This window comes from Gymnoscopelus microlampas (assembly GCF_963454915.1).
Source record: "Gymnoscopelus microlampas genome assembly, chromosome: 2".
Classification (NCBI taxonomy): domain Eukaryota; kingdom Metazoa; phylum Chordata; class Actinopteri; order Myctophiformes; family Myctophidae; genus Gymnoscopelus; species Gymnoscopelus microlampas.
The window spans coordinates 60,230,696-60,256,752 of NC_139939.1; the positions used below are offsets into that span (position 1 = coordinate 60,230,696).

General features: G+C 40.5%; 2 protein-coding genes across 6 annotated transcripts in view; one reads left to right on the forward strand and one right to left on the reverse strand.

Annotated features, from left to right (window-relative positions):
- Window positions 1-249: 249 nt before the first annotated feature.
- LOC311057067 (arginine-hydroxylase NDUFAF5, mitochondrial-like) lies at window positions 250-13,769 on the reverse strand. Of its 2 annotated transcripts, none has more exons than XM_084073967.1 (12): window positions 13,575-13,769; window positions 12,198-12,384; window positions 10,547-10,587; window positions 8,183-8,246; window positions 8,009-8,056; window positions 6,929-7,032; window positions 6,539-6,578; window positions 5,410-5,607; window positions 4,587-4,647; window positions 2,810-2,893; window positions 2,174-2,256; window positions 250-1,197 (listed from the first exon to the last, which is right to left on the reverse strand). In XM_084073967.1, exons 1-12 carry the CDS (start codon window positions 13,700-13,702, stop codon window positions 1,111-1,113), a joined length of 1,125 nt encoding a protein of 374 aa, XP_083930093.1. In that variant the 5' UTR covers window positions 13,703-13,769; the 3' UTR covers window positions 250-1,110. The 2 variants fall into 2 exon arrangements, with proteins under 2 accessions (XP_083930093.1, XP_083930094.1); XM_084073968.1 differs by having other exon boundaries at window positions 12,198-12,362; window positions 13,565-13,769.
- A 928-nt stretch (window positions 13,770-14,697) lies between these two features.
- Window positions 14,698-26,057, forward strand: part of esf1 (ESF1, nucleolar pre-rRNA processing protein, homolog) — a 29,828-nt gene continuing 18,468 nt past the window's right edge. For 3 of the 4 annotated variants that reach the window (XM_084073896.1, XM_084073899.1, XM_084073897.1), the window contains exons 1-10: window positions 14,698-14,767; window positions 16,400-16,577; window positions 17,485-17,595; window positions 18,324-18,534; window positions 20,103-20,210; window positions 20,530-20,720; window positions 22,071-22,184; window positions 22,965-23,074; window positions 23,373-23,525; window positions 24,710-24,827. In XM_084073896.1, the coding sequence (XP_083930022.1) occupies window positions 16,422-16,577; window positions 17,485-17,595; window positions 18,324-18,534; window positions 20,103-20,210; window positions 20,530-20,720; window positions 22,071-22,184; window positions 22,965-23,074; window positions 23,373-23,525; window positions 24,710-24,827 (1,272 nt within the window). In that variant the 5' untranslated portion in view covers window positions 14,698-14,767; window positions 16,400-16,421. The remainder of the gene's footprint in view (window positions 14,768-16,399; window positions 16,578-17,484; window positions 17,596-18,323; window positions 18,535-20,102; window positions 20,211-20,529; window positions 20,721-22,070; window positions 22,185-22,964; window positions 23,075-23,372; window positions 23,526-24,709; window positions 24,828-26,057) is intronic. The other variant, XM_084073898.1, reaches the window with a different exon arrangement.

Sequence of the window (26,057 nt, forward strand, 5' to 3'; positions counted from 1 at the left end):
TTGTGAGCTTGTAGATCGGCTGTTTTCGGCTAAAGTTGTCCTTAGAATAGGGATGCTAGGGTTCATAACTGAATACAAAGCGTATGTTTGTGTAGCACACGTCATCAGTTTTGTGAAGTGACTATGTGCGCTACACAAACATACTCTTTGAACACACAAACACACACACACACACACACACCATTGGGAACAGACACCGTGAGACTAGACATACAATTAAGATGTATTTATTTGTGTCAGTAGGATAAACATGTTTCTTGTCTCTCAGTGATGGAGCAGAAAGGAAACACATTATTTGATACATATTTACAGCTCAAACTCAACACATTTTGACCTGATGGTCAAGATTCCATTTCTCCCCTGAGCAAGCAGGCATGAGGCTCTATTGGCTCAGTGGTAAAAATGTCAGCACGTACGCAGGAAACCGGGTTCAAATCCGGGGTAGAGGAGAACAGTTTAAAAAGTACTTTTGACCTGATGGTCAAGATTACATTTAGACAATATTTGCCTTTGACAAAAATAAAGAATACTCAAAGTACAGATACTCACACAATGTACTTAACTCATTCACTGTGCTATGAGCTTGTAGATCTGCTATTTTTTTTTATCCTCAATTTTTGTTCAAATCTTTGAATATGTATATATATTTTAAAGCTATTATATTTTTTAACTCAAATCTTTGCTTCTGGGGGATTCTACGAAAAACGCTTTAAAGTGGTTCTCAAACCTTTTCATGTCAAGGACCTCCAGAATTATATGTATTTGGCCGCGGACCCCCACCTTAAAATTAGTTGTTCTAGGGACCCCCATGAAGCAAAGATTTGAGTAAAGAAATGTATATATATATATTCAAAGATTTGCACACATTTTCAATTTTTTTCAAAAAATAGCAGATCTACAAGCTGTGCCGCGCTACGAGCTTGTAGATCTGCTATTTCTGAATAGCCCCAGAGTATAACATAATGGTTACACAGATGTGCGTTCTCGGTCTACATGGGTTCAGTACAGTACAGTACAGTACAGTAGTGTAGTAATGTAATGCAGTATTAATGTAATGTAATAGTAATGTAATGCAGTATTAATGTAAACGTCCTCGGTCAGGGTTCTCCGCTAGGCTGAGTCTGTGGGCGGCGGATGACTGATCTTAGATAGATCTCCAAATGACACCGTAGCAGATCCTCTCCTGGCTGGTTTGGCCTGAAAAAAACAACAAACAAACACAAACAAAACAATAAGATAGCCAGATCAGTCATTTGTGACTATGCCCCAACATGTGACCATTTTATCTGTATACACCAGGGCCACTCAACTTAAGATGGCTCAGGGGCCACTCAGCAAAATACCAAAAGACCAAGGGGCCGCAAGCTAAAAACGACGGTCCTATTTTGGATTTTTCGATTTTGGAACACACACTACACATTGTTATTGTTATAAGAAAATGTACATTTTGACATCATATTCTAATAGAAATGAATAGCTGGGGGGGGGGGGGGGGGGCAATCCGCCCTCTAGATATATTATAACTCTATGCATTGTTCAGCTGTGTGCAATCTGCCATCTTTATATCCTGCAGAATGACACCAGACCATTATTGGTTGGGTAGCTTGTCAATCAAAAGCGGGGGGCGCGGAATGAATGCTATTGGTTGTGTAGCTTGTCAATCAAATCATCCCGCCCCTCCCAGAGCATAACCTACTTTATCGTCGATTATTTTAATCGTCAAAAAATGTAAATAAATGGGACCATAATTTACCAAAACACATATCATGGTGATTGAAAGGAGACTTTAAACTAGCGACTGGAAGCATATAGTATTTATGACAATGTTTATTAAGGTAACTAGTCTAGTGGAGGGGTGTGTGTGTGTGTGTGTGTGTGTGTGTGTGTGTGTGTGTGTGTGTGTGTGTGTGTGTGTGTGTGTGTGTGTGTGTGTAAATTGATCTATTGAAGATTCTGACTTTCAAATGTACATTTTTTGTTTTGATTGTATTGTTGTATTGTGCTTTTTGCTTTGGCAATGTAAACGTATGTTTTCTCATGCCAATAAAGCCCTTTGAATTGTGTGTGTGTGTGTGTGTGTGTGTGTGTGTGTGTGTGTGTGTGTGTGTGTGTGTGTGTGTGTGTGTGTGTGTGTGTGTGTGTGTGAGATTTAATGATGTAATAATCACAGTACCTGTGACTCATGAGGCTTCCAGCCAATCATGTAGAGGACCTCAAACGTAGCAGGAACAGATCCATCCTCATTTGCATACAGTTCTGAAGATCAAACACAATAACCAATCAATTCACTGATGATGCATAACCAATCAATTCACTGATGATGCATAACCAATCAATTCACTGATGATGCATAACCAATCAATTCACTGATGATGCATAACCAATCAATTCACTGATGATGCATAACCAATCAATTCACTGATGATGCATAACCAATCAATTCACTGATGATGCATAACCAATCAATTCACTGATGATGCATAACCAATCAATTCACTGATGATCCATAACTCAGTCGAACTACAAAGTCACTTGAATTTACAACTTCTCCAAAAATACCAATGTTTGTGGCCGTTCTGTATTTTAAAAGTCTCAACGTGTTTTCATAATAAGATGCATTTATCAGGATGTGTATACTTATTGTATCATCATACTGTGGTCTAAATGAATGACATAGGTTCATCAAATAGTAATACACAAATCCCTTCATATTAAACAGAAACCTGACAGAAAACATCAATAGGCTCAATATCAGATCAATAGGCACAGATCAATAGACACAGATCAATAGACACAGATCAATAGGCACCTTGGTAAATGGCGGCGGCAGCCAGGATGGTGTCTCTGTGGAGCATGGAGCGTCTCTTCCACGCACAGTTACTCTCCCCCATGCCTGGAAATATCAACCAGTCATCACTAAGACACAGTTACTCTCCCCCATGCCTGGAAATATCAACCAATCATCACTAAGACACAGTTACTCTCTCCGATGCCTGGAAATATCAACCAATCATCACTACGACACAGTTACTCTCTCCCATGCCTGGATAATAATACACTTTATTTGTATAATAATAGTAATAATAATAATACACTTTTTGTAGCACCTTTCATGACAGAAATGCAGTAAAAATGCAGCTCAAAGTGCTTTACAGAGCAAGAATAAAATTACAGTTACAACCAATTTAACAATAAAGCAAAAAAGAAAACCAAAAGCATAAAACAACATTAAAATAATAGCAAAAGGCAGTGAATCAGACAATACAGTGAGGACATGGGTAACAACACAGAGACTTAAAAATCTACCAAAAAAATCAGCTAAAAGCGAGAGTGAAGAAGTAGGTGTTGAGCTGTGCTTTAAAGCTATCCACAGAGGCTGTCTGTCTTAGGTGTAATGGTGCTTTAAAGCTATCCACAGAGGCTGTCTGTCTTAGGTGTAATGGTGCTTTAAAGCTATCCACAGAGGCTGTCTGTCTTAGGTGTAATGGTGCTTTAAAGCTATCCACAGAGGCTGTCTGTCTTAGGTGTAATGGTGCTTTAAAGCTATCCACAGAGGCTGTCTGTCTTAGGTGTAATGGTGCTTTAAAGCTATCCACAGAGGCTGCCTGTCTTAGGTGTAATGGTGCTTTAAAGCTATCCACAGAGGTCTGTCTTAGGTGTAATGGTGCTTTAAAGCTATCCACAGAGGCTGTCTGTCTTAGGTGTAATGGTGCTTTAAAGCTATCCACAGAAGCTGCCTGTCTTAGGTGTAATGGTGCTTTAAAGCTATCCACAGAGGTCTGTCTTAGGTGTAATGGTGCTTTAAAGCTATCCACAGAGGCTGCCTGTCTTAGGTGTAATGGCGCTTTAAAGCTATCCACAGAGGTCTGTCTTAGGTGTAATGGTGCTTTAAAGCTATCGACAGAGGCTGCCTGTCTTAGGTGTAATGGCGCTTTAAAGCTATCCACAGAGGTCTGTCTTAGGTGTAATGGTGCTTTAAAGCTATCGACAGAGGCTGCCTGTCTTAGGTGTAATGGCGCTTTAAAGCTATCCACAGAGGTCTGTCTTAGGTGTAATGGTGCTTTAAAGCTATCCACAGAGGCTGCCTGTCGTAGGTGTAATGGTGCTTTAAAGCTATCCACAGAGGTCTGTCTTAGGTGTAATGGTGCTTTAAAGCTATCGACAGAGGCTGCCTGTCTTAGGTGTAATGGCGCTTTAAAGCTATCCACAGAGGTCTGTCTTAGGTGTAATGGTGCTTTAAAGCTATCGACAGAGGCTGCCTGTCTTAGGTGTAATGGGAGTTCATTCCACGCTGTCGGTCCGTAGAAGCAGAATGCTGCTTCACCATGTTTTTTATATGTCATTGTAGGCACCTCCAGCAGGTCAGCACTTGAAGACCTGAGGGGCCGGTTTGGAACATATCTCTCTAGGCGGTCATAGAGGTAGGAAGGTGCCAGACCATTTAGAGCTTTATAAACTAGTAAAATAATTTTAAAATCAATCCTAAAAACAAACGGGAGCCAGTGTAGTGAAGCTAGAACTGGAGTGATATGTTCTCTCATCTTTGAGAACCAATGCTCTACTTGGTCAATTAAGAATAAACTTGCCTTGCAGGTCCGTCATGACTTCTATGATTCCAGGATAGTGGACCTGGATGTCATCAACGTCCTAGACACACACACACACACACACACACACACACACACACACACACACACACACACACACACACACACACACACACACACACACACACACACACACACACACATAAGTAATGATGAAGCAGAACAATAGCAGACAGAAGTGGAACCTTGAATACTGTGGAGGAGGTGGCCAATAGCAGTACAGGGGGTAAAACCAAGGGGCAAGTCTTAGATATTTACGATGAGGTTGACAAAATGGCCAGAGTGGCTGTTTTACCCTGCGCCGACCTGCGGTGTCAGAAAGAATTTATTTTAACGCAAGTGAATGGGTTTTTTGACAAACTTTAGACTAGATTTTCTTACTGTAATAAAAATTGTCATAAATTCTATATGCTTCCAGTCGCTAGTTTAAAGTCTCCTTTCAATCATCAGGATATGCGTTTTGCTAAATTATGGTCCTATTTATTTTAAGATTGACGATAAAGTAGGCTATTCTCTAGGAGGGGCGGGATGATTTGATTGACAAGCTACACAACCAATAGCATTCATTCCCCGCCCCCCGCTCTTGATTGACAAGCTACCCAACCAATAATGGTCTGGTCTCATTCTGCGTATTGAAAGATGGCGGACCTACAGTCTTGGTACAATCGGCTTAATTCGGCTTAATTTTCGGTCTGTAGAAAGCAGCGGAGTGGCTTTGTCCATCTCATTTATACAGTCTATGGGTAAAACATACTCTCTCGCCATGCCTTTCAGCCTGGTGGAGACAATAAACACAACGTACCACAGTGAGCATGCTGAAGCCAGCCTGTCCCAGCAGGTTGCCCAGGTCGGTGACAGCGGTGTAGGGGGAGACGTGGGGGGAGAAGCCCCCCTCCCGCTCCGTCTCAGCCAGCTGTAAGGAGCAACGCAGCTCATACAGCGTGTCCCCCCCTACCATGGCCCCGATGAACACCCCGTCTGGCTTCAGCACCTGGTGGATCTGATGGGGAGACCGTTTACAGCATTTATCTACCATGGGGAGGCCATTCACACAGCATTTATCTATGGGGAGACCGTTTACAGCATTTATCTATGGGGAGACCGTTTACAGCATTTATCTACTATGGAGAGGCCATTCACACAGCATTTATCTATGGGGAGACCGTTTACAGCATTTATCTATGGGGACACCGTTTACAGCATTTATCTATGGGGAGGCCATTCACACAGCATTTATCTATGGGGAGACCGTTTACAGCATTTATCTATGGGGAGACCGTTTACACAGCATGTATCTATGGGGAGGCCATTCACACAGCATATATCTATGGGGAGGCCATTCACACAGCATGTATCTATGGGGAGGCCATTCACACAGCATATATCTATGGGGAGGCCATTCACACAGCATGTATGTATGGGGAGGCCATTCACACAGCATATATCTATGGGGAGGCCATTCACACAGCATGTATGTATGGGGAGGCCATTCACACAGCATATATCTATGGGGAGGCCATTCACACAGCATGTATGTATGGGGAGGCCATTCACACAGCATGTATGTATGGGGAGGCCATTCACACAGCATATATCTATGGGGAGGCCATTCACACAGCATATATCTATGGGGAGGCCATTCACACAGCATGTATCTATGGGGAGGCCTTTCACACAGCATGTATCTATGGGGAGGCCATTCACACAGCATGTATGTATGGGGAGGCCATTCACACAGCATATCTATGGGGAGGCCATTCACACAGCATGTATCTATGGGGAGGCCAGTCACACAGCATGTATCTATGGGGAGGCCATTCACACAGCATGTATCTATGGGGAGGCCATTCACACAGCATGTATCTATGGGGAGGCCATTCACACAGCATGTATCTATGGGGAGGCCATTGAGTGTAAAGGTGTAAAGTTACCTGTCTCAGAGCTCCTGGCAGGTCATTGATCCAGTGCAGACTATAGCAGAGAAACACAGACAATACAACATCTTACTAAATAAACTATATGTCATTTTAAGATTTATTTGGCTGTTCAAAAATAGCAGATCTACAAGCTCATAGCGCGGCACCGAGTTGAGCGGCACTCAAATGTTTTCTTCTGGGGGGATTCCACACATGTCTTCTAAATCCTAACAGTTTTTTTTTTAAAACGTATGTTGCTATAATATCAGTGGTTCTCAAAACATTTTCATGTCAAGGACCCCCAAAATGATATGTATTCACAAAATACAAATGTCTTGTTCCAGGGACCCCCCCATCTCAACATGTCTTGTTCCAGGGACCCCCCAGATGTTATAGTAATGTTACCTCAGGCTGCTCATCACCAGGTCAAAGGTGTTTTCTCTGAACGGCAGGAACTCCTCGTCAGCCAGAACACACTGAATAGGAACCTCACTCTGTCTGCTCTGGTTCTATAGAGAGAGAGAGAGAGAAAGACACTGAACAGGAACCTCACTCTGTCTGCTCTGGTTCTATAGAGAGAGAGAGAACACACTGAACCTCACTCTGTCTGCTCTGGTTCTATAGAGAGAGAGAGAACACACTGAACCTCACTCTGTCTGCTCTGGTTCTATAGAGAGAGAGAGAGAACACACTGAACCTCACTCTGTCTGCTCTGGTTCTATAGAGAGAGAGAGAACACACTGAACAGGAACCTCACTCTGTCTGCTCTGGTTCTATAGAGAGAGAGAGAACACACTGAACAGGAACCTCACTCTGTCTGCTCTGGTTCTATAGAGAGAGAGAGAGAGAACACACTGAACCTCACTCTGTCTGCTCTGGTTCTATAGAGAGAGAGAGAGAGAGAACACACTGAACCTCACTCTGTCTGCTCTGGTTCTATAGAGAGAGAGAGAACACACTGAACCTCACTCTGTCTGCTCTGGTTCTGAGGAGGGCAGATATACATGACATCACTGTGTGTGTGTGTGTGTGTGTGTGTGTGTGTGTGTGTGTGTGTGTGTGTGTGTGTGTGTGTGTGTGTGTGTGTGTGTGTGTGTGTGTGTGTGTGTGTGTGTGTGTGTGTGTGTGTGTGTGTGTGTGTGTGTGTGTGTGTGTGTGTAGACAGATGCAGTCTCACACCAGACAACTCTTCAGAAGCTACAGTGTAATGAGAACACATGGAATGTTGGTGAAGTGCCCCATCTTGTGACAAAACAGAGGTACTACACAGACATGTCCCTGTTTCATCACCTATGTATCACCGCTATGAACCTACTAGGGTCATAACATACATGACCCTAGTATGGTCATGTATGTATGACCATACTAGGCCTGCCTGACCACCTGACATGTAGTGACCTGTGTGTGTAGATGTTGTGTAGATGTTTTGTAGATGTAGTGACCTGTGTGTGTAGATGTTGTGTAGATGTGGTGACCTGTACTCACCAAGGTGTTTAGTGAAGTATCTGTGAGGACCAGACGCTCCACGATGTCCTGAAAAACAACCATCACTCTGTTAGAGTCACACCGTGTTGGAGCAAATGCAGACACTAAAGAGTAAAGATTAATATATACATACACACATATATATAGAGTATATACTGGACATGTATCAGGCACCTTGCTGAGATGTTCTGCTATGTGACTTTTCCCACAGCCCACGTCCAAAGCCAAAGGAAATGTCCTGTAGGAAGAGATTAGAACAACATTTATACAGTTATAACTAACGCTTCATGTAGTATTAGTGTCATGTGCTCACCTCTTTCTATAGCACTATTATTATGTGTTCACTAAATGTTTATCTGTTCTCTGGTTTAGTGTCTTCACCAGGCAGGGGCTCCCAAAGTTGGGGTGACTGACAAGCTGCGCGTCCTACGTTACTGCCTCTGATTGGCTAGCTCCTACATGCTAGCATGACAGTCACAACGCGGGGAGGCGGGACATGGGCAGTGGAGCAGAGTGTGAGAGAGGAGCTTAAGTTTTACTAAATTATTAAAAATGTTAAACGGCATCGCCGATCCGTGCGGATTAATGCAGTTTTCGGGTGCGCTACTATTGCATTTCTGGGTACCTTTGAGATATCTCTGCAACTTCTAAGCGACGAGCTATTAGCCCGAGACCAGACAGTGGTAGCCGCGAGTATCAGAGAGAGTGGTTTGAGCGACAAGGGACCCTGGATACCGCCTTCCCAAATATAAAAAAGGTAAACAGGGTCCCGAAAGGGGCTACTGGTATGTTTGTTAGGGTTATAGTTAGGTCTCAGTTGTGTCTCTACTCCTACCCTGCTGGTATGGGTTGTGTGTAAGGATGAAAACCATGTAACCTGTTATTTGAATTTAAAATACAATTCAATGAACTTAGAGACCTGAGTCTGTCCTATTATTGTGTTTACGGCCATTGCTGTTCAATACAGGTTTAATGTCCATGGAGCACGACCTGGACACGACCGTGGACTTCTACTACACTACACTATACCGCATATTATATTATCTTAAACATTTTTATATTATTCCATTATATACTGCATACACACTATTGCTGTACTATATTATACTATCATATGCTAGTATCTTACACTATTATATTTGCTATTATTGTTATTGTTACTGCTTGCACTGTATCTCTTTCTGTCTCTCCTCTGTCTCTCCCTTTCTCTCTCTCTTCTTTCCCCCAACACGGTCGAGGCAGAAGGCCCCCGCCCTAGAGCCTAGGGTCTGCCTGACGTTTCTTCCTGTTGAATTAAGAGGGAGTTTTTCGTTGCCACTGTCGCAAAATTGCTTGCTCAGGGTGGGATGTTGGGTCTCTTCTCTACATGTAAAGTGTCTTGAGACAACTTGTTGTGATTTGACACTTTAATAAAATTGAATTGAATTGAATTGAATGGCTGTACAACAATTATGTACACTTAACACTGTACGAATTAGACCAGCATTAACCCATTAAGACCTGAAGCCGATTCCACAAAATAATGCCTTCTAAATGCCAACAGTATTCTGAAAAACCTATGTTTCTATATCAGTGGTGCTCAAACTTTTTCATGTCAAGGACCCCCAACATGATATGTATTTAGCCGCTGACCCCCATCTCAAAATATGTTGTTCCAGGGACCCCCCAGATGCAAAGATTCAAGTTAAAAATGGTCCCTTTAAAACAATATATATTCAAAGATTTGCACACATTTTTACGATTTTTCAAAAATAGCAGATCTACAAGCTCATAGTGCGGCACTCGGTGCCGCGCTATGAGCTTGTAGATCTGCTATTTTTGAATAGCTAATGTTTTTTTAGCTCAAATCAAAAAATGACACAGATGCGTTCCGCGTCTCAATGGGTTAAAGTTAATTTAAAAAAAATATATATACCTAAAAACATAAATAAAATAAAATAAATAAAACATATAAAAGGAGTAGTTCACCAAATACATGACTTATTTTCTATCAATTACACATCCTGCATGAAGCCTTGAATTCATGGGCATTTTCTTTGTTTTTTGACGCATTCCTAAGCCAATAATGTTATGATGACCAGCTGTGTTTCTGCTACCGGAAACACCGCCGGTTACCTTAATGATTGGCTCGTCAAAAAACAAAATAAATCCATGAATTCAAGTCTTCATTGGATGTGTAATTGATAGAAAATATTAGGGATGTCCGATTTTATCGGCCTCCCGATATTATCGGCCGATATTAGCATAAAAATTGATATATTTTTTTGCTTTATAAATAAGTTACAGGAGTTCTTACTGTATATGGTGTGTGTGATATGAAATTTGAGCTTACCCTAATCACAATAATCCCCGCATATATCGGTATCGGTTGATATCGGTATCGGTAATTAAGAGTTGGACAATATCGGTATATCGGTTATCGGTAAAAAAGCCAATATCGGACAACCCCAGAAAATATGTCATATTTTGGGTGAACTACTCCTTTAAATATGGCGATGCGTGGTACACTGTGTGTATGTGTGTCATCATTGTACATACCGTGCTATATCATACACCCTGTCTGCCACTCTACTGCCAACCTGGAGTCAAACAGGAGAAAAAGTCACGTTAGCAGAACATCTACTGTGTTCCATCCTCAGCGTGCAGACCAGAGATGAGCAACATGTTTCACATTTTAACAACAGATTTCTTTGGGCTATTGTAAAAATAGCAGATCTTCAAGCTCATTGTAGATCTGCTATTTTTTGGGGGGGAAAACGTGAAATTGTGTGCAAATCTTTGCTTCTGGGGGGTCCCTGGAACAAAATATGTTCAGATGTGGTGGTCCGCGGCCAAATGCATATCATTTTGGGAGGTCCTTGACATGGAAAGGTTTATAGCAACATAAGTGAAAGAAAACTGTTAGGATTTAGAAGACATTTGTAGAATCCCCCAGAAGCAATAAGATTTGAGTTACTCCACTCCTTTGGGGTGTTTTACTGTCATCATTTATGTGTGAAATGTGTCTCTGCATGAACCCTCCTCATTATTAGGAGCAGTGGACACTATTCATTAAAGACCTGAGGTCTATTCTACTTCTGAATCAGTTTTTCTGAAAACTGATAAAAACATTATGTTACTATATCAGTGGTTTTCAAACCTTTTCATGTCAAGGACCCCCAAAATGATATGTATTATTTGGCCCAGAAGCAAAGATTTGAGTTTAAAATGATTCTTTTACATTTTTCACGATTTTTCAAGAATAGATTTGGTCTGTTATTTGGTCCAGAATTCCTTTACTTTATATCTGTCTGTCTGACTGACACACATACAAGTGTGTGTGCTGTTGTGAGCTTGTAGATCGGCTATTTTTGGAAAAGAGATCTGGTGTAGAGTGTAGACACAGAAATTCGGGGGTCCTCAGCACAAAATAGTTTGAGAACTACTTCTTTAGAAGGCATCTATAGAATGGTCCTCAGGTCTTAACCCTTTGAGACCGAGAACGCATCTGTGTGTCATTTTTGATTGATTGACTATTTTATTAGGCAAAAAATGTAAAACAGCACAGTTACATTTAAAATACTTTGTCTAACAGGTCCGTTCATAAAAGTCCTTGCGGACTTGTTTCCAATGAGGGCCTTGGTATTCAATTCATAGACATATATAGTGGCACAGTTCGAATATCATTACAAAAAGAAAAAACAGCAAAAAATAAAATAAAATTAAGATTTCTTTGGCTATTCAAAAATAGCAGATATACAAGCTCATATGAGCTTTGAGCTTGCAGATCTGCTATTTTTTGAAAAATCTTGAAAAATGTGTATTTCTAAAGCGAACATTTGTAACTCAAATCTTTGCTTCTGGGGGATTCTATAAATGTCTTATAAATCCTAACAGCTTTTTGAAAAAACATATTTGCTATAATATCAGTGGTTCTCAAAAATGATACGGCCGTGGACCCCCATCTCAAAATATGTTGTTCCAGGGACCCCCCAGAAGTTGTAAAAGAGTAAAAAATGTTCGCTTAAAAATATATATATATACATTCAAAGATTTTCACACATTTTCACAATTTCTTTTTCAGAAATAGCAGATCTACAAGCTCATAGCGCGGCACCGCTATGAGCTTGTAGGCCTATATCTGCTAAGAAATCTTAAAATGACACACAGATGCGTTCCCGGTCTTAAAGGGTTAATGGGTGAAACTCACCTCGTCCCTCAGGTAGTCATACTTGTGGCTGTCCTGTAGAGCTGAGGACCACTTCTTCTGCTGCCTCTTCATGCTCCTGTCGAACACGTTCATGGCTCCTCTGCCTGACATGAGTCTGTGAGGACACGTCTGAGGACACACGTGTCTCTGTCTGTGAGGAGACATCTGAGGACACGTCTGTCTCTGTCTGTGAGGAGAGTCAGTGCAGGATTAGCCTCGGAAACCCATGCTTTCTGAGGAGAATTGATTGATTGAATACTTTATTAACAGTTTGCAAACAAAGTAAAGTACAGAAAGAGGTACAGCTATACCATGATGCTAAAAGGATCAAGGAACACAAAGCCCTATAGGGCTTGTTTCCATTGTGGTCCTATGTATTCTAGAAGTATTTTGACAGGTACATTTCCAGCCATAGTGCTTTCTTGGGTTTTAATCCTTTCGTATTAAACTGTAGGCTACCTCTGTGCTTTTTTTTTTGGCAAACTCTTAGTAAAGTCAAACAATCAATCACTCAAAAACACATGGTCCAGTGAGTATCTTGAATGGGCGTGGTCTTCAAGATAGTCAAGGGACCATGCAGTGACCATGTAGTGTCCTCTGTCAGCCCCATTACGAACCTCTCCCTTCACTATACAGCTCAGAGATGAGGTCCCACTGTAGTGGCTACAGGCAGAGGTAGGGTCCGTCCAAAGGGTCCGCGGACCACATTTTTAACCACATCGTATCCATAAACTAAAGGTAATCCCCGAAACCTACAGATGTTTGAGGATTTTCCGGCAAGTAAACGTTTTAGGACGGGGTTGAAAAATCCGTTTAAATCTCTTATTTAGTCAGCCTGGGGCCATGTTTTCCCATTCAACCCTGAAAAAAAACCCTGGCGGCAGGAGGCAGTACTGCTCCCGGTCCGGCTACAATGTGAAAACAAACCATGGCCACAGGCTGACTAAATAAGAGATTTAAAGTAACCTTTTTTTCAACCCCGTTCTAAAAAGTTAGGATTCCGCAAAACCCTCAAACATCTGTAGGTTTCGGGGACTACCTTTAGTTTATGGATACGATGGGGCGAAAAAGGTGGTCCGCGGACCCTTCACCGGTGTTCTATCGCTGCCCGTAGCCAGCCCAGTGGGACCTCACCTCTGAGCTGTATTATAGCGGAGGGAGAGGTTCGTAATAGGACTGTCCTCTACCCTGAGCATAACGCAGGGACACACAGCGAACAAACAGAGATTATAACTGTTTTACTTCAGATACATTTATACAGATGAATGGAAAAGGTTCTGATGATTATGTAAAAAAATGTTTTAATAATAATAATAATCTCAATCATCCGGTTCTATATTATATGTATGTTATATGTTATATGTTACATATATATACCTGTTCCATGGTGAGGCTGTATGGACTGTTGAGATGTTTCTACATGATGTTCTACAGATCTGCACTAATGCTCTGCTACACACACAGCTTACATTTAATACTGTATTATTCACCATCATTATCATCATATTAATCAACTAATATAACTCTATTAACACTTTGTTTCAGATGATCTGCTAAACCTCGCGTCTTCTCCTTTCCTCACTGACAGACTGACAGGCAGCCTGCTGCATATTTACTCCTCGGGTGGCTCACGTCCGGTGTAGAGCCCGCCCTACTGTATCCGGTCATTTCTACATTGCAGACATGTCACGGACGCTGACCGTTTCCGTATCCGCTTTAAGAACCGGATGTGCAAATGAAAGGTGAATTGATCCCGGTCTACTTCCTGTCGTTCACATTCAGTAACCTACAACACAGGACGGTGAGAAAACATGGAGCTGGATTTATTGCAGATCCTTAGAAAACATGGAGCTGGATTATTTTATATCCGTTTCTGGAAATGCCTTTAGTTTGATCCTTGAAGTAAATTACATTCAGTTTAAGACATTATTTGGTTCTCAAAGTGGCTCACTTAAACAGTGAGCTCTGTTGATGTGTTTAACATGTTGAAGTCCTATCATTTTAATATGGCATTTAAATTAAATTAAATATATATATATATATATATTTTATGTTCATATAGCTTTATTATCTTATGTTTTAATTCTATATATATTATATTTTAGCTTAAACTGTGCTGTGTCGTTATCTTTAAATGATGCTAAATTAATATCTATTTGCAATTTTAATGTGAAACACAGATGAAATATGTACAAAGGTGCCATAAAAAATAGAATTAGTAATATTATTATTATTATTATTATTATTATTATTATTATTATTATTAATGAAAAGATGTCTAATCTTATGATTATTAAAATAGTATTAAATAATGCAGTCGGTATTTGGGTAACACTGCTGAAATATGTACAAAAGGTGCCATAAAAATACAATTATAATTAGTAATATTATTATTACTATTATTATTATCTTATGATTATTATTTAAATAGTATTAAATAATGCAGTCAGTATTTGCGTGTTTGTTCAGTTTGTTCCATTTCTCTTGCCGTGGGAGTCATGTGGAAGTGATGCATGCTGGGTAAACACGTGTGTTTCTTCAGCAGACAGCAAAGTAAAGTAACGCCGGAGGTAAAGTAACGAGTAACGCGTTATTAGCATGATTCCATGTCATAAACAACATGTCAACAACATGTTGACATGCAGATGTTAATATGTAATGTTATGTAACGCTGTGACCGTTGGTTCAGCTCAGCTTTACTCTCTGTTTAACTCTTTGTTTACATGGTTAGCTTCTCAATGCTAAAGCTAACCAGTCTGCTGCTACAGTGCATTGGTTCTCAAAGTGGGGTCCGGTCCCCATCTAAATGATAGATTAGGAACCAAATGGACCCTTATGGGTCTGTAACTCAGAGCGTGTACAAATGGAACCAAATGGACCCTAACGGGTCCATTTGGTTCCATTTGTACACTCTCTGAGTTAAATCAACATTGATTTCACGATATAAATTGGGGTCCCAGAGATAGAAATGCCATTAAATGGGGGTCCGTAGCCCTAATGCATGCCAAACTGGGGGTCCTTGAAATTAAAATGGTTGAGAATCACTGCTAGAGCTGTAAAAAAAAAAACTTCTCTTATTGGGGTCCCTGGATTATCTTTTCAAATGGGGGTCCGCGGGCTAATAATAAGTGTCAATTTGGGGGTCCTTGACATGAAAAAGTTTGAGAACCACTGCTATAGTGCATGTGAACCAGGTGCTGATGTTGATAATATAGCTACACCGTAGTGTTAGAAGGACTTCTATTTAACGCTATGGGACTTAAGAGACTCCAGTAGATGTATTTTATCGTTTTTGACATTTCATTTTATCTCTACGAGAGTCTTAGCTCCGCCCCCCCAGTTTGTCCTGGAATGTCACCAGTAAAGCCCGTATTTCTCCAAACATGTACAAATGATAAATATAAGGTTGTCCCAAATGTTAACTAGGTGTCCGGTGTGTTTGTGTAATGTATTAGTCCATATTATTCCATAAAGAAGTGTTTTTATCCCGTCTGTGGCCGATTCTGTGGGACGTTCCCAATGGGCTGTAGTGACGGGGCGCGTCCGGTGAAAGCCGGAATTACACTCAATGTAAACAGGAAGTAAACTAGGGGGGGAAATGGTGTTTGGCCACAGATGGGATTAAAACCCCTTTTTTATTGTAAAATATGCACTAATACATTACGCAAATACTCCGGACACCTAGTTAACATTTGGGTCAAGCGGGTAAACACCTTATATTTAGCATTTGTACATGTTTGGAGAAATACAGGCTTTACTGGTGACATTCCAGGGCAAACTGGGTGGGTGGAGCTAAGACTCTCGTAGAGATAACATGTAAAAATCGATACAATAATACATCTACGAGAGTCTTGATCTATTCTAAGGCTAGTCTGGGTCTAAGGTTTATATCTCGATGTTATCGTCACAACAACACAGGTTTGTTTCCAGGTGTAAACAATTAAAAGTGATTCCTAAAAAAGTTGTTTCCTAAATTCCTGGATGTTTTCTTGTTGATTTATATTCATAGAAAACAGAACCATTTCTACTTGGTTTCCCAACAGTTGTCATTTAGACAGCCAAGCTACAATTGTTGTAGGACACCAGTGGTGTAAAAAGTACTCACATTTCTTACTTAGAATAGGTGAAAAAATGGGTTACAAAATCGTGAGATAAAAAAAGAAGAACAAAAGACTGAAGCTCTGTGTTCCTGCTGTTTCTAGGTGACGGTCAGATATCTTCATCATGTCGTCCAACAACACCAACAAGGCGAGCGGAGGAGGAGACGACCGCTTCCTGAAGGTGAAGAGAGACCCTCGCTTCTGGGAGATGCCCGAGAAGGAGCGCAAGATCAAGATCGACAAGCGCTTCAAGTCCATGTTCACCGACAAGCGCTTCAAGGTACAGTAGGCCAACAAGATAACGGTCATACTGGTCCATATCTAAGGATCAGACGTCAGATCATATCTGATGAGCTGTCAGGCATCAGGGTGTCATCATAATAAGTTGTTGTTCATCTTATAGTGTCCTTGTGTACAACTTTTGGTTCCATAAACAGGTTATTCCTTCGATATCATAGGACACGTGGCAGGTTTATCTGTGACAGGGTGACAGCTGACAGAGTAAATTAGTGACAATATCCCGGTCATACAGATCATCTTACACAGATACAGGTCATTTGACATTTAATCACAAAGTGTTGACCAAGACATGTTTTTACTGATTGGAAACATATGGAGCCGGCACCAGATAGCAGCTATGGAGCCAACTACATGGCCTTGGAAGAGAAAATACAGTAGAGTTACAAAAAGCGTGTTTAAAAGACTGAAGTACAGGCCCAAAAAGACATCACTATATTAATTTGACTGGTTAGATCGATATTTCTAGACCATATCAATCTGGTCCACAAAACATATAGTTTTAGCTCCATCAACATCATTAAGGTAGAACAACACCTTTTTTCCATCATTTATGAAATATATATGATAAGATATTATAATGTAAGTGCTGTTTGTTCACATTATTTGAATATCCAGAAGAGCTGAGCGATATGACTTCACATCAATATCACAAATATTAAAAACCTTTGCCTTTTCTACTTTTGTCTATTCCAATTCTGAATGATTATGAAAAGGAAAATAGTGAAAATAGCAGATCTACAAGCACATGGGGGGGGGGGGCTCCTTTCACACTGTTTCACAAATTACAGATTGGGACTGGACATGATTCAGTCGTGACATTATATTTTGTGTGTGTGTGTGTGTGTGTGTGTGTGTGTGTGTGTGTGTGTGTGTGTGTGTGTGTCCAGCTGAAGTACACGGTGGACAAGAGAGGACGTCCGGTCAACCACACGTCCTCAGAGGACCTCAAACGCTTCTACAACCTGTCTGACACCGACGATGATGAGGATGAGGATGATGTAAGTCATGTTTTGTTTTTGTCAACTAAAATGTGATGACGATGACAGTGATCAGGGATGGAAAGTAACTAAGTACATTTACTCAAGTACTGTACTTACGTACAATTTACTTCTACTCCACTACATCTCAGAGGCAAATATTGTACTTTTACTCCACTACAATTATTTGAAAACTTTAGTTACTTTGCAGGTATGAATTATTATACTATAAAACATACATTAACCACTTTAACCTTATTTTATACATACAGTAGGCTATTTTCATACATTTTAGTACTTTTACTTTTGGTACTTTAAGTATATTTTGATGCCAATACTCTCTGCCTGCCAAAAACATTTATAAACGTTTTAAAAAACAAAAACAAAAAAATATAAAATGATTCTATTTATAGGTTTTTCCGTTTTTTCGTTCTTCACAAAGAACCAGGAGAGAACACTTTCCAAAAAGTTGCTGCTCCATTCACTTCAATGTTAAAAAATAAACAGAGAAATAAATATTTTTCCTATGTTTTACCATGTAAACTGCTGGCAGTTTTTGAGTACTGTTTTTGAAAAACCCTGGCAGTTTAAGAGTTACATACTTTTACTCAAGTAACGTTTTGAGCACAGGCCTTTTTCTTCTAACAGAGTATTTTTATATTGTGGTATCGATACTTGTTCTGAAGTCAAATATCTGAGTAGTTCTTCCACCACTGACGATGACGATGATGATGATGACATGACCCTAGAAACAGGAGGATGAGGAGGCCAGCAGCAGGACGAAGGTGACGGAGGAGAAGAAGAAGGAGAAGAAGAAGGAGAAGAAGGAGAAGAAGAAGGAGAAGGAGGTGAAAGAGGAGTCAGACTCTGTGACGGCCGACAAGTGTGACAAAGTGACAAAGAAAGGATCTCAGGTCAAAGTTCAGCCGGTGCCACGAGGAGTCAGAGTGGTTGAGGAAGGTAAGAGACAGGTTTTAACTCATTGAGTACCATTGACGTGTTTCACATGTTTTACCGCAATGGCTCAACGTGCCAATGACGTGTTTGATGTGTTTTTGAAAAAAATGTTCAGAACCCAAGATATCATCATTTGAAGATGTGCTGCTCCATTCACTTCTTGTTTAACTTATTACTGATAAAGGCTGTATCTCGGCTCCTGAGCACTTTTTTTTTACTATGTATTTTTCAATGTTATTTTCAAAAGGCAGACAATTAATGTCAACAAGGTCCAATGACCTCGTTGACATTTGTGAAACCACACAGTGCAACCCTCAGTGATTAGCACCTATCAGGGGATCCATTATATTGGAGATAAATATTCTGTGACTAGTTGAAAAAGGTATAAGAAAATAGAGAAATTGCTGAAACAGTTCATAATTATTTTTTTATTTCATTGGCACTGAATGAGTTAAAGGGCAAGACCACTGTGGTAGAGGTTTGGGTTGTGTAGTTACCTTGCCATGATGTAACTCCAAAGGTGGACAAGAAATTAAAAATGATTGCTCCATTGATTAGAAATTGATAATTCAAAATTTGCTCTTCATTAACTTACATTGTACACTGAAACAGCTCTCAAAGTCACTCTTTTAGCACATAAACGAACACAAACAAAGCTGATTCAGATGATAGATTCAGAATATAGAACATCACCAAACCCAGTACTGTTTGTTTATAATACAAATGTTTTACAAACTTCCTGTTTATTTTACAGTTTGTAGATCCGGATTCACTGATCCAGTCTGGGTTTTCTTCTACATAAAAATAGCAAAATCAACAGGAAGTTAACATTTGTATTAATTAAACAAACAGTACTGGGTTTGGTGATGTTCTATATTGTCTGAATCAGCTTTGTTTGTGTTGCGTTTACGTGCTAAAAGAGTGACTTTGAGAGCTGTTTTACTGTACAATGTAAGTCAATGAGGAGCATATTTTGAATGATCAATTTCTAATCAATGGAGCAATTATTTTACATTTCTTGCTCACCTTTGGAGTTACATCATGGCAAGGTAACTACACAACCCAAACCTCTACCACAGTGGTCTTACCCTTTAACCTATTAAGACCTGAAGCCTATTCTACTGTACAAATGTCTCCTAAATCCCAACAGTTTTCTGAAAAACCTATGTTTCTATATCAGTGGTGCTCAAACCTTTTCATGTCAAGGACCCCCAACATTATATGTATTTGGCCGTGGACCCCCATCTCAAAATATGTTGTTCCAGGGACCCCCCCAGATTTGAGTTAAATCTTTTGAGTTTGAGTTAAAGCTCTTTGAGTTAAAGCTCATATCGCGGCACTCGGTGCCGCACTATGAGCTTGTAGATCTGCTATTTTTGAATAGCCCAAAGTGTAAAATAATGCTTTTTAGCTCAAATCAAAAAGTGACACCGATGCGTTCCAGGTTAATGGGTTAAATGGTTAAATAGTAATAATGGCTTGTCACTGAACAAACACTCTTTACTGTATGGTTTTGATTAACATGTTTATTATTACAAAACTAAATATGTTTAACATAAATCTGTTCCCAGGTGATGATGATGATGAGGAGTTGAGTGTGGAGGAAGATGAGGCAGAGCAGAAAGACGGAGTCACAGGAAGTGGTGACGAAGATGATGGCAGTGGGTCAGATGATGAAGGTATGAAACCAATAGAGTATTATATTATAATATAATACCACAGCATGCACTCTGAAGAGTGTGTGTGTGTGTGTGTGTGTGTGTGTGTCTGTATTTATATGCTGTATAATGTCAAAGATTGACGGCTATTTCTGCTTTTTTTAATGTTTGAAAATGTGTGGACATTTTTCAACATGGAAACAATTATGACGATTATGCAAAAATAATTGTGATTAAACGATTATGTCATAATTGTGACAGGCCTATCGGTGCCACGCTATGAGCTTGTATATCTGCTATTTTTGAGCCGTTGTGTTGGTTTTGTTTCTACTTTGTTCAGACGATGATGACTCAGACTCGGAGGAGGACCTGGCCAGAGGCCTGGGTAACGTAGAGACCAGCTCTGATGAAGACGATGATGAAGACGAGGGCGAGGAGGAGGAGGACGTGGACGCCATCCTCCAGCGTGAGGAAGAGGAGATCACACACGACTGGGGGGAGCTGTGTAAAGACGCTCTGCGCAACGACCAGGTGAGGCGCTGTGCAGCGTAGACATATATGACCATGTCCTACCGCCGCTCTGGTGGCACAGTGGTAAAGTGTAGTGTAGCTGTGCCCACCCCAACCAATCCAATCCACTTCATTTATATACCACATTGTACACATTGAGTGCCATAAACGTAACTCTAAGTTTTTTTCCAAACATCTTTTTTTTGCCAGCCACTCCTACACTTGACCGTGTGTGTGTGTCTGTCCGTCCGTCCGTATGTTTGAGCACGACCTCAACAGCTGCAGCTGATTGCAACACAAAGATGCAACCAGTTACACGAATTATACACAAACAGGAGTGCAACACATGCACCAGTGAAAGACATGCACACACACAGGCTGGCTTCATGTGCACGCACGCACACGCACACGCACACGCACACGCACACACACATACACACACTAAAATGACCCATCTACGTTTTGAGTAAAAGTACTTTAAGTACTTTTAAAGCAGTCTTTGGCTAATAATAGCTTAATGAAATGAACTCATCGAAGGCACCACTCACTTCACACTGTGTGTGATTTTTTTATTCCACGAGAGGCCGCTCTAACGCAACTTAGGAATGATCCCCTGACTGTAATAGAAGAAATCGACGGATGTGACGTCATCGCAAAAAACGGGCAATCGTTCCAAAATGGCGGATGGCGGTAGAAATGTTATTGTTCCAGTGGATAGACAGGACCCCTACCCCAGTGCTCGGACACTTTGTTTACATCTGGGTCCAGGTTGTGGCTTCTGCAGCTGGAAAAAGCCAAGGTGTAAACTAAGGTGGAACTTAAGGCGAGAGTTAAAAGTCTGGGTGGTGGGGGCCAGTTTGATATGGGAGGGGAGCACGTTCCATAATGTTAACACATCTGGTGCCGTTCACGGTCTGGACCGTGATTTCAGTCTTTTTGTTTTTTTCGTTTTTCTCCGCACGGGCGGGGCTAGAGCAGCCATTGTGATCTTGAGAAGGAAGGGCCAGATAGATCACCGGAAACAAAAATATGGCTTCCATCCGCTTCCTGTTTATTTCCTTCTTTAAAACGCCTAAATCTCCGAATCCGTTTCCGGTGGTGAAAACCGGTCATGCGCGATACGCGATCTCCCCCCCCCCGGTTGTAATTCGCGAGTGAAATGTTATTGTTCCAGGATGTAGCCAGGGTCATCACTCAACATAAATGGATGCTTTTTTTTACGTGGATTTACTTGTCGTGGAGTCTAGAGCTTTAAACAGTAAAGCGCAGTCAATGGGGAGAATGCTGGCACCCAACGTAAGTTGTTATGAAAAAATGCTGGCACCCGATGTGTTAAAATGTGTGTGTGTGTGTGTGTGTGTGTGTGTGTAGGTGTCCTCCAGACTAGCAGTGTGTAACATGGACTGGGATAAGATCAAAGCCAAAGACCTGCTGTTTGTGTTCAACTCCTTTAAACCTAAAGGAGGCGTGGTCATCTCTGTGAAGGTAACACACACATGTTACATCATCATGATGAAGATCAATGCCACGCTATGACCTTGTTGTTTTTTGGGGAAAATCATGAAAATTTGTGCAAATCTTTGAATATATATATTTATTTTTAAGCGAACATTTTAAACTCAAATCTGTGCTTCTGGGGGGATTCTATACATGTCTTCTAAATCCTTACATAAAAAAGAAAAAAAAAAAGTATGTTTCTATATCAGTGGTTCTCAATTTTTTTCATGTCAAGGACCCCCAAAATGATATGTATTTGGCCGCGGACCCCCCCATCTCAAAATATGTTGTTCCAGGGATCCCTCAGAAGCAAAGATTTGAGTTAAAAATGTTCGCTGTGAAAATATATATGTTCAAAGATTTGCATACATTTTCACGATTAAAAAAAAATAGCCAAAGTATAGAATAATGTTTAAAGTGGTTACACAGTCTGCTAAATGCCTAAATTGTAATTGTAAATTGATATGACATAGAAATGGTACATTGTTCATTGTCATGTGTTAAAGATTTATCTGTCAGTTTGGTAGAGAGAGGATACAATAAACAGTAAGTTTAGTATGCATTGTTTATGGTTATGTGTTTATAGTTATGTGTTTATATGGTTATGTGTTGTTTATGGTTGTGTGTTGTTTATGGTTGTGTGTTGTTTATGGTTATGTGTTGTTTATGGTTGTGTGTTGTTTATGGTTGTGTGTTGTTTATGGTTATGTGTTGTTTATGGTTGTGTGTTGTTTATGGTTATGTGTTGTTTATGGTTGTGTGTTACAGATTTATCCATCAGAGTTTGGTAGAGAGAGGAGGGAGTTTGAACAGAGCCATGGACCCATGGAGCTGATGGCTCTGCCTGACGACCCTGACAATGATACCCATGAGCAACAGTAATATATACACACACCTTATCTACATACACACTATATACACACACACCTTATCTACATACACATAACAGTAATATATACACTAAAATGTTATCTGCATCACAATGTTATGCAATATGTAGTGGGGGGTCCCTGCTTAATTTCTCTCTCATCTGAGTGTGTGTGTGTGTGTGTGTGTGTGTGTGTGTGTGTGTGTGTGTGTGTGTGTGTGTGTGTGTGTGTGTGTGTGTGTGTGTGTGTGTGTGTGTGTGTGTGTGTGTGTGTGTGTGTGTGTGTGTGTGTGTGTGTGTGTGTGTAGGGTGTACAGAGAGAGGTTGAGGGACTACCAGTTCAAGAGGCTGAAGTATTTCTATGCCGTGGTGGAGTGTGACTCTGCAGACACAGCTGACCACATCTACCAGAACTGTGACCGCTCTGAATACGAGAGCTCCTGTTCTGTGCTGGACCTACGGTATGACATGTTATTATAATGCACTGTATATACATATATATATACATATATATATATATATATAAAGATATATTCTCCCTCTATCGGTTCACAACTCGGACGGCGCTGAGTCGACTCAGCAGACCTTCGGCCAGCCAGCGCGGGCACTCACGCCTTGAGGCGCGAGTGCCCGCGCCTCCTCTGCATCAAGGTCTGCTGAGTCGGATATATATATATATCTTATCTATCTTATCTATCTATCTATCTATCTATCTATCTATCTATCTATCTATCTATCTATCTATCTATCTATCTATCTATCTGACTCAGCAGACCTTGATGCAGAGGAGGCGCGGGCACTCGCGCCTCCAGGCGTGAGTGCGCGCGCTGGCCGGCCGAAGGTCTGCTGAGTCGACTCAGCGCCGTCCGAGTTGTGAACCGATAGGGGGAGAATATATCTTTTCATGAGTTACTATCAACGCCGCGTGTGTGTGTGCGCGTGCATGTGCACACATGCACCGGCAGAACGGCCAGCCCCAAAGCCTGGCCGTTCTCCTTTATGAATGGAAGGGGAGTGAGTAGAGTGTGTGTGTTGGACTCGCTGTGCCGGTGCGCATGCTCGCGCACACGCGTCGTGGATAGTAACCCATGAAAACATCTATTCTCCCCCTATCGGTTTACAACTCAGACGGCGCTGAGTCGATTCCCTTGTGTTTAGGGTTGTCCGATATTGGCTTTTTTACCGATAACCGATATACCGATATTGTCCAACTCTTAATTACCGATACCGATATCAACCGATACCGATATATGCGGGGATTATTGTGATTAGGGTAAGCTCAAATTTCATATCACACACACCATATACAGTAAGAACTCCTGTAACTTATTTATAAAGCAAAAAAAAAAAAAAAAAATTTTTTTTTTTCAAAAACCGATACCGATAGTTTCCCGATATCAATTTTTATGCTAATATCGGCCGATAATATCGGGAGGCCGATAATATCGGACATCCCTACTTGTGTTTTTAGGCGCCGAAGCCCTGCGCCTAAAAACGAGCGTACCTTTACAATTACCCAACGAATGCCAATAAACCCTTCGGGTGAGTGAGCGTTCCCAATGGTTGATCCAACGGACGAATGTGTAAATAGGTGTGTGTGTGTGTGTGTGTGTGTGTGTGTGTGTGTGTTTGTGTGTTCATGTAGTTTCATTCCAGATGACGTGAAGTTTGAGGAGGAGGAGCCTACAGACGTAGCCACAGACGTGGGCGTGTCAGCCTACACCCCCAAAATGTTCATCTGTGCTGCATCCGGCACCTCTACTGTAAGAATGATGATAATACTAATAATACTAATAATACTAATAAAACACCTCTACTGTAAGAATGATGATAATAATAATACTAATAAAACACCTCTACTGTAAGAATGATGATAATAATAATACTAATAAAACACCTCTACTGTAAGAATGATGATAACAATAATAATACTAATAAAACACCTCTACTGTAAGAATGATGATAATAATAATAATGTTATAATGTCAGGGTCCTCATGGTCATGGAATTCCTGGAAATATTTTGAAATTAGAAAAAAACTTTTTCCAGTCCTGGAAAAGGTTTGGAATTTATCCTGGATCCTGGAAAAAATATTTGTCTATGCATTGTGTTTTTTCCAAAACATGTATAACATTACACGAAATATATACATAAGTAGTTTTTCGCCAAACGGGCTGCGTGATTGCAGCCTAATGTATACCGGACATGACAAAAAGAACAAATATACAAGCTCACAACGTGGTGCAGCGCGATGCGTAGTTAGTTAGTACATTTATTTGGCACAACATTTTGAATGGAATCATACCAGTCTATGCTTTAATTTAGCTACACTGCCTGTCTTTAGACATTACACATAGGAGTAAGAGACTCATCATTGTCTTTAGACATTACACATAGGAGTAAGAGACTCATCATTGTCTTTAGACATTACACATAGGAGTAAGAGACTCATTATTGTCTTTAGACATTACACATAGGAGTAAGAGACTCATCATTGTCTTTAGACATTACACATAGGAGTAAGAGACTCATCATTGTCTTTAGACATTACACATAGGAGTAAGAGACTCATTATTGTCTTTAGACATTACACATAGGAGTAAGAGACTCATTGTCTTTAGACATTACACATAGGAGTAAGAGACTCATTGTCTTTAGACATTACACATAGGAGTAAGAGACTCATTGTCTTTAGACATTACACATAGGAGTAAGAGACTCATTGTCTTTAGACATTACACATAGGAGTAAGAGACTCATCATTGTCTTTAGACATTACACATAGGAGTAAGAGACTCATCATTGTCTTTAGACATTACACATAGGAGTAAGAGACTCATCATTGTCTTTAGACATTACACATAGGAGTAAGAGACTCATTGTCTTTAGACATTACACATAGGAGTAAGAGACTCATTGTCTTTAGACATTACACATAGGAGTAAGAGACTCATTATTGTGCTGAATGATTGTTATATACAGTGGGTGACCAT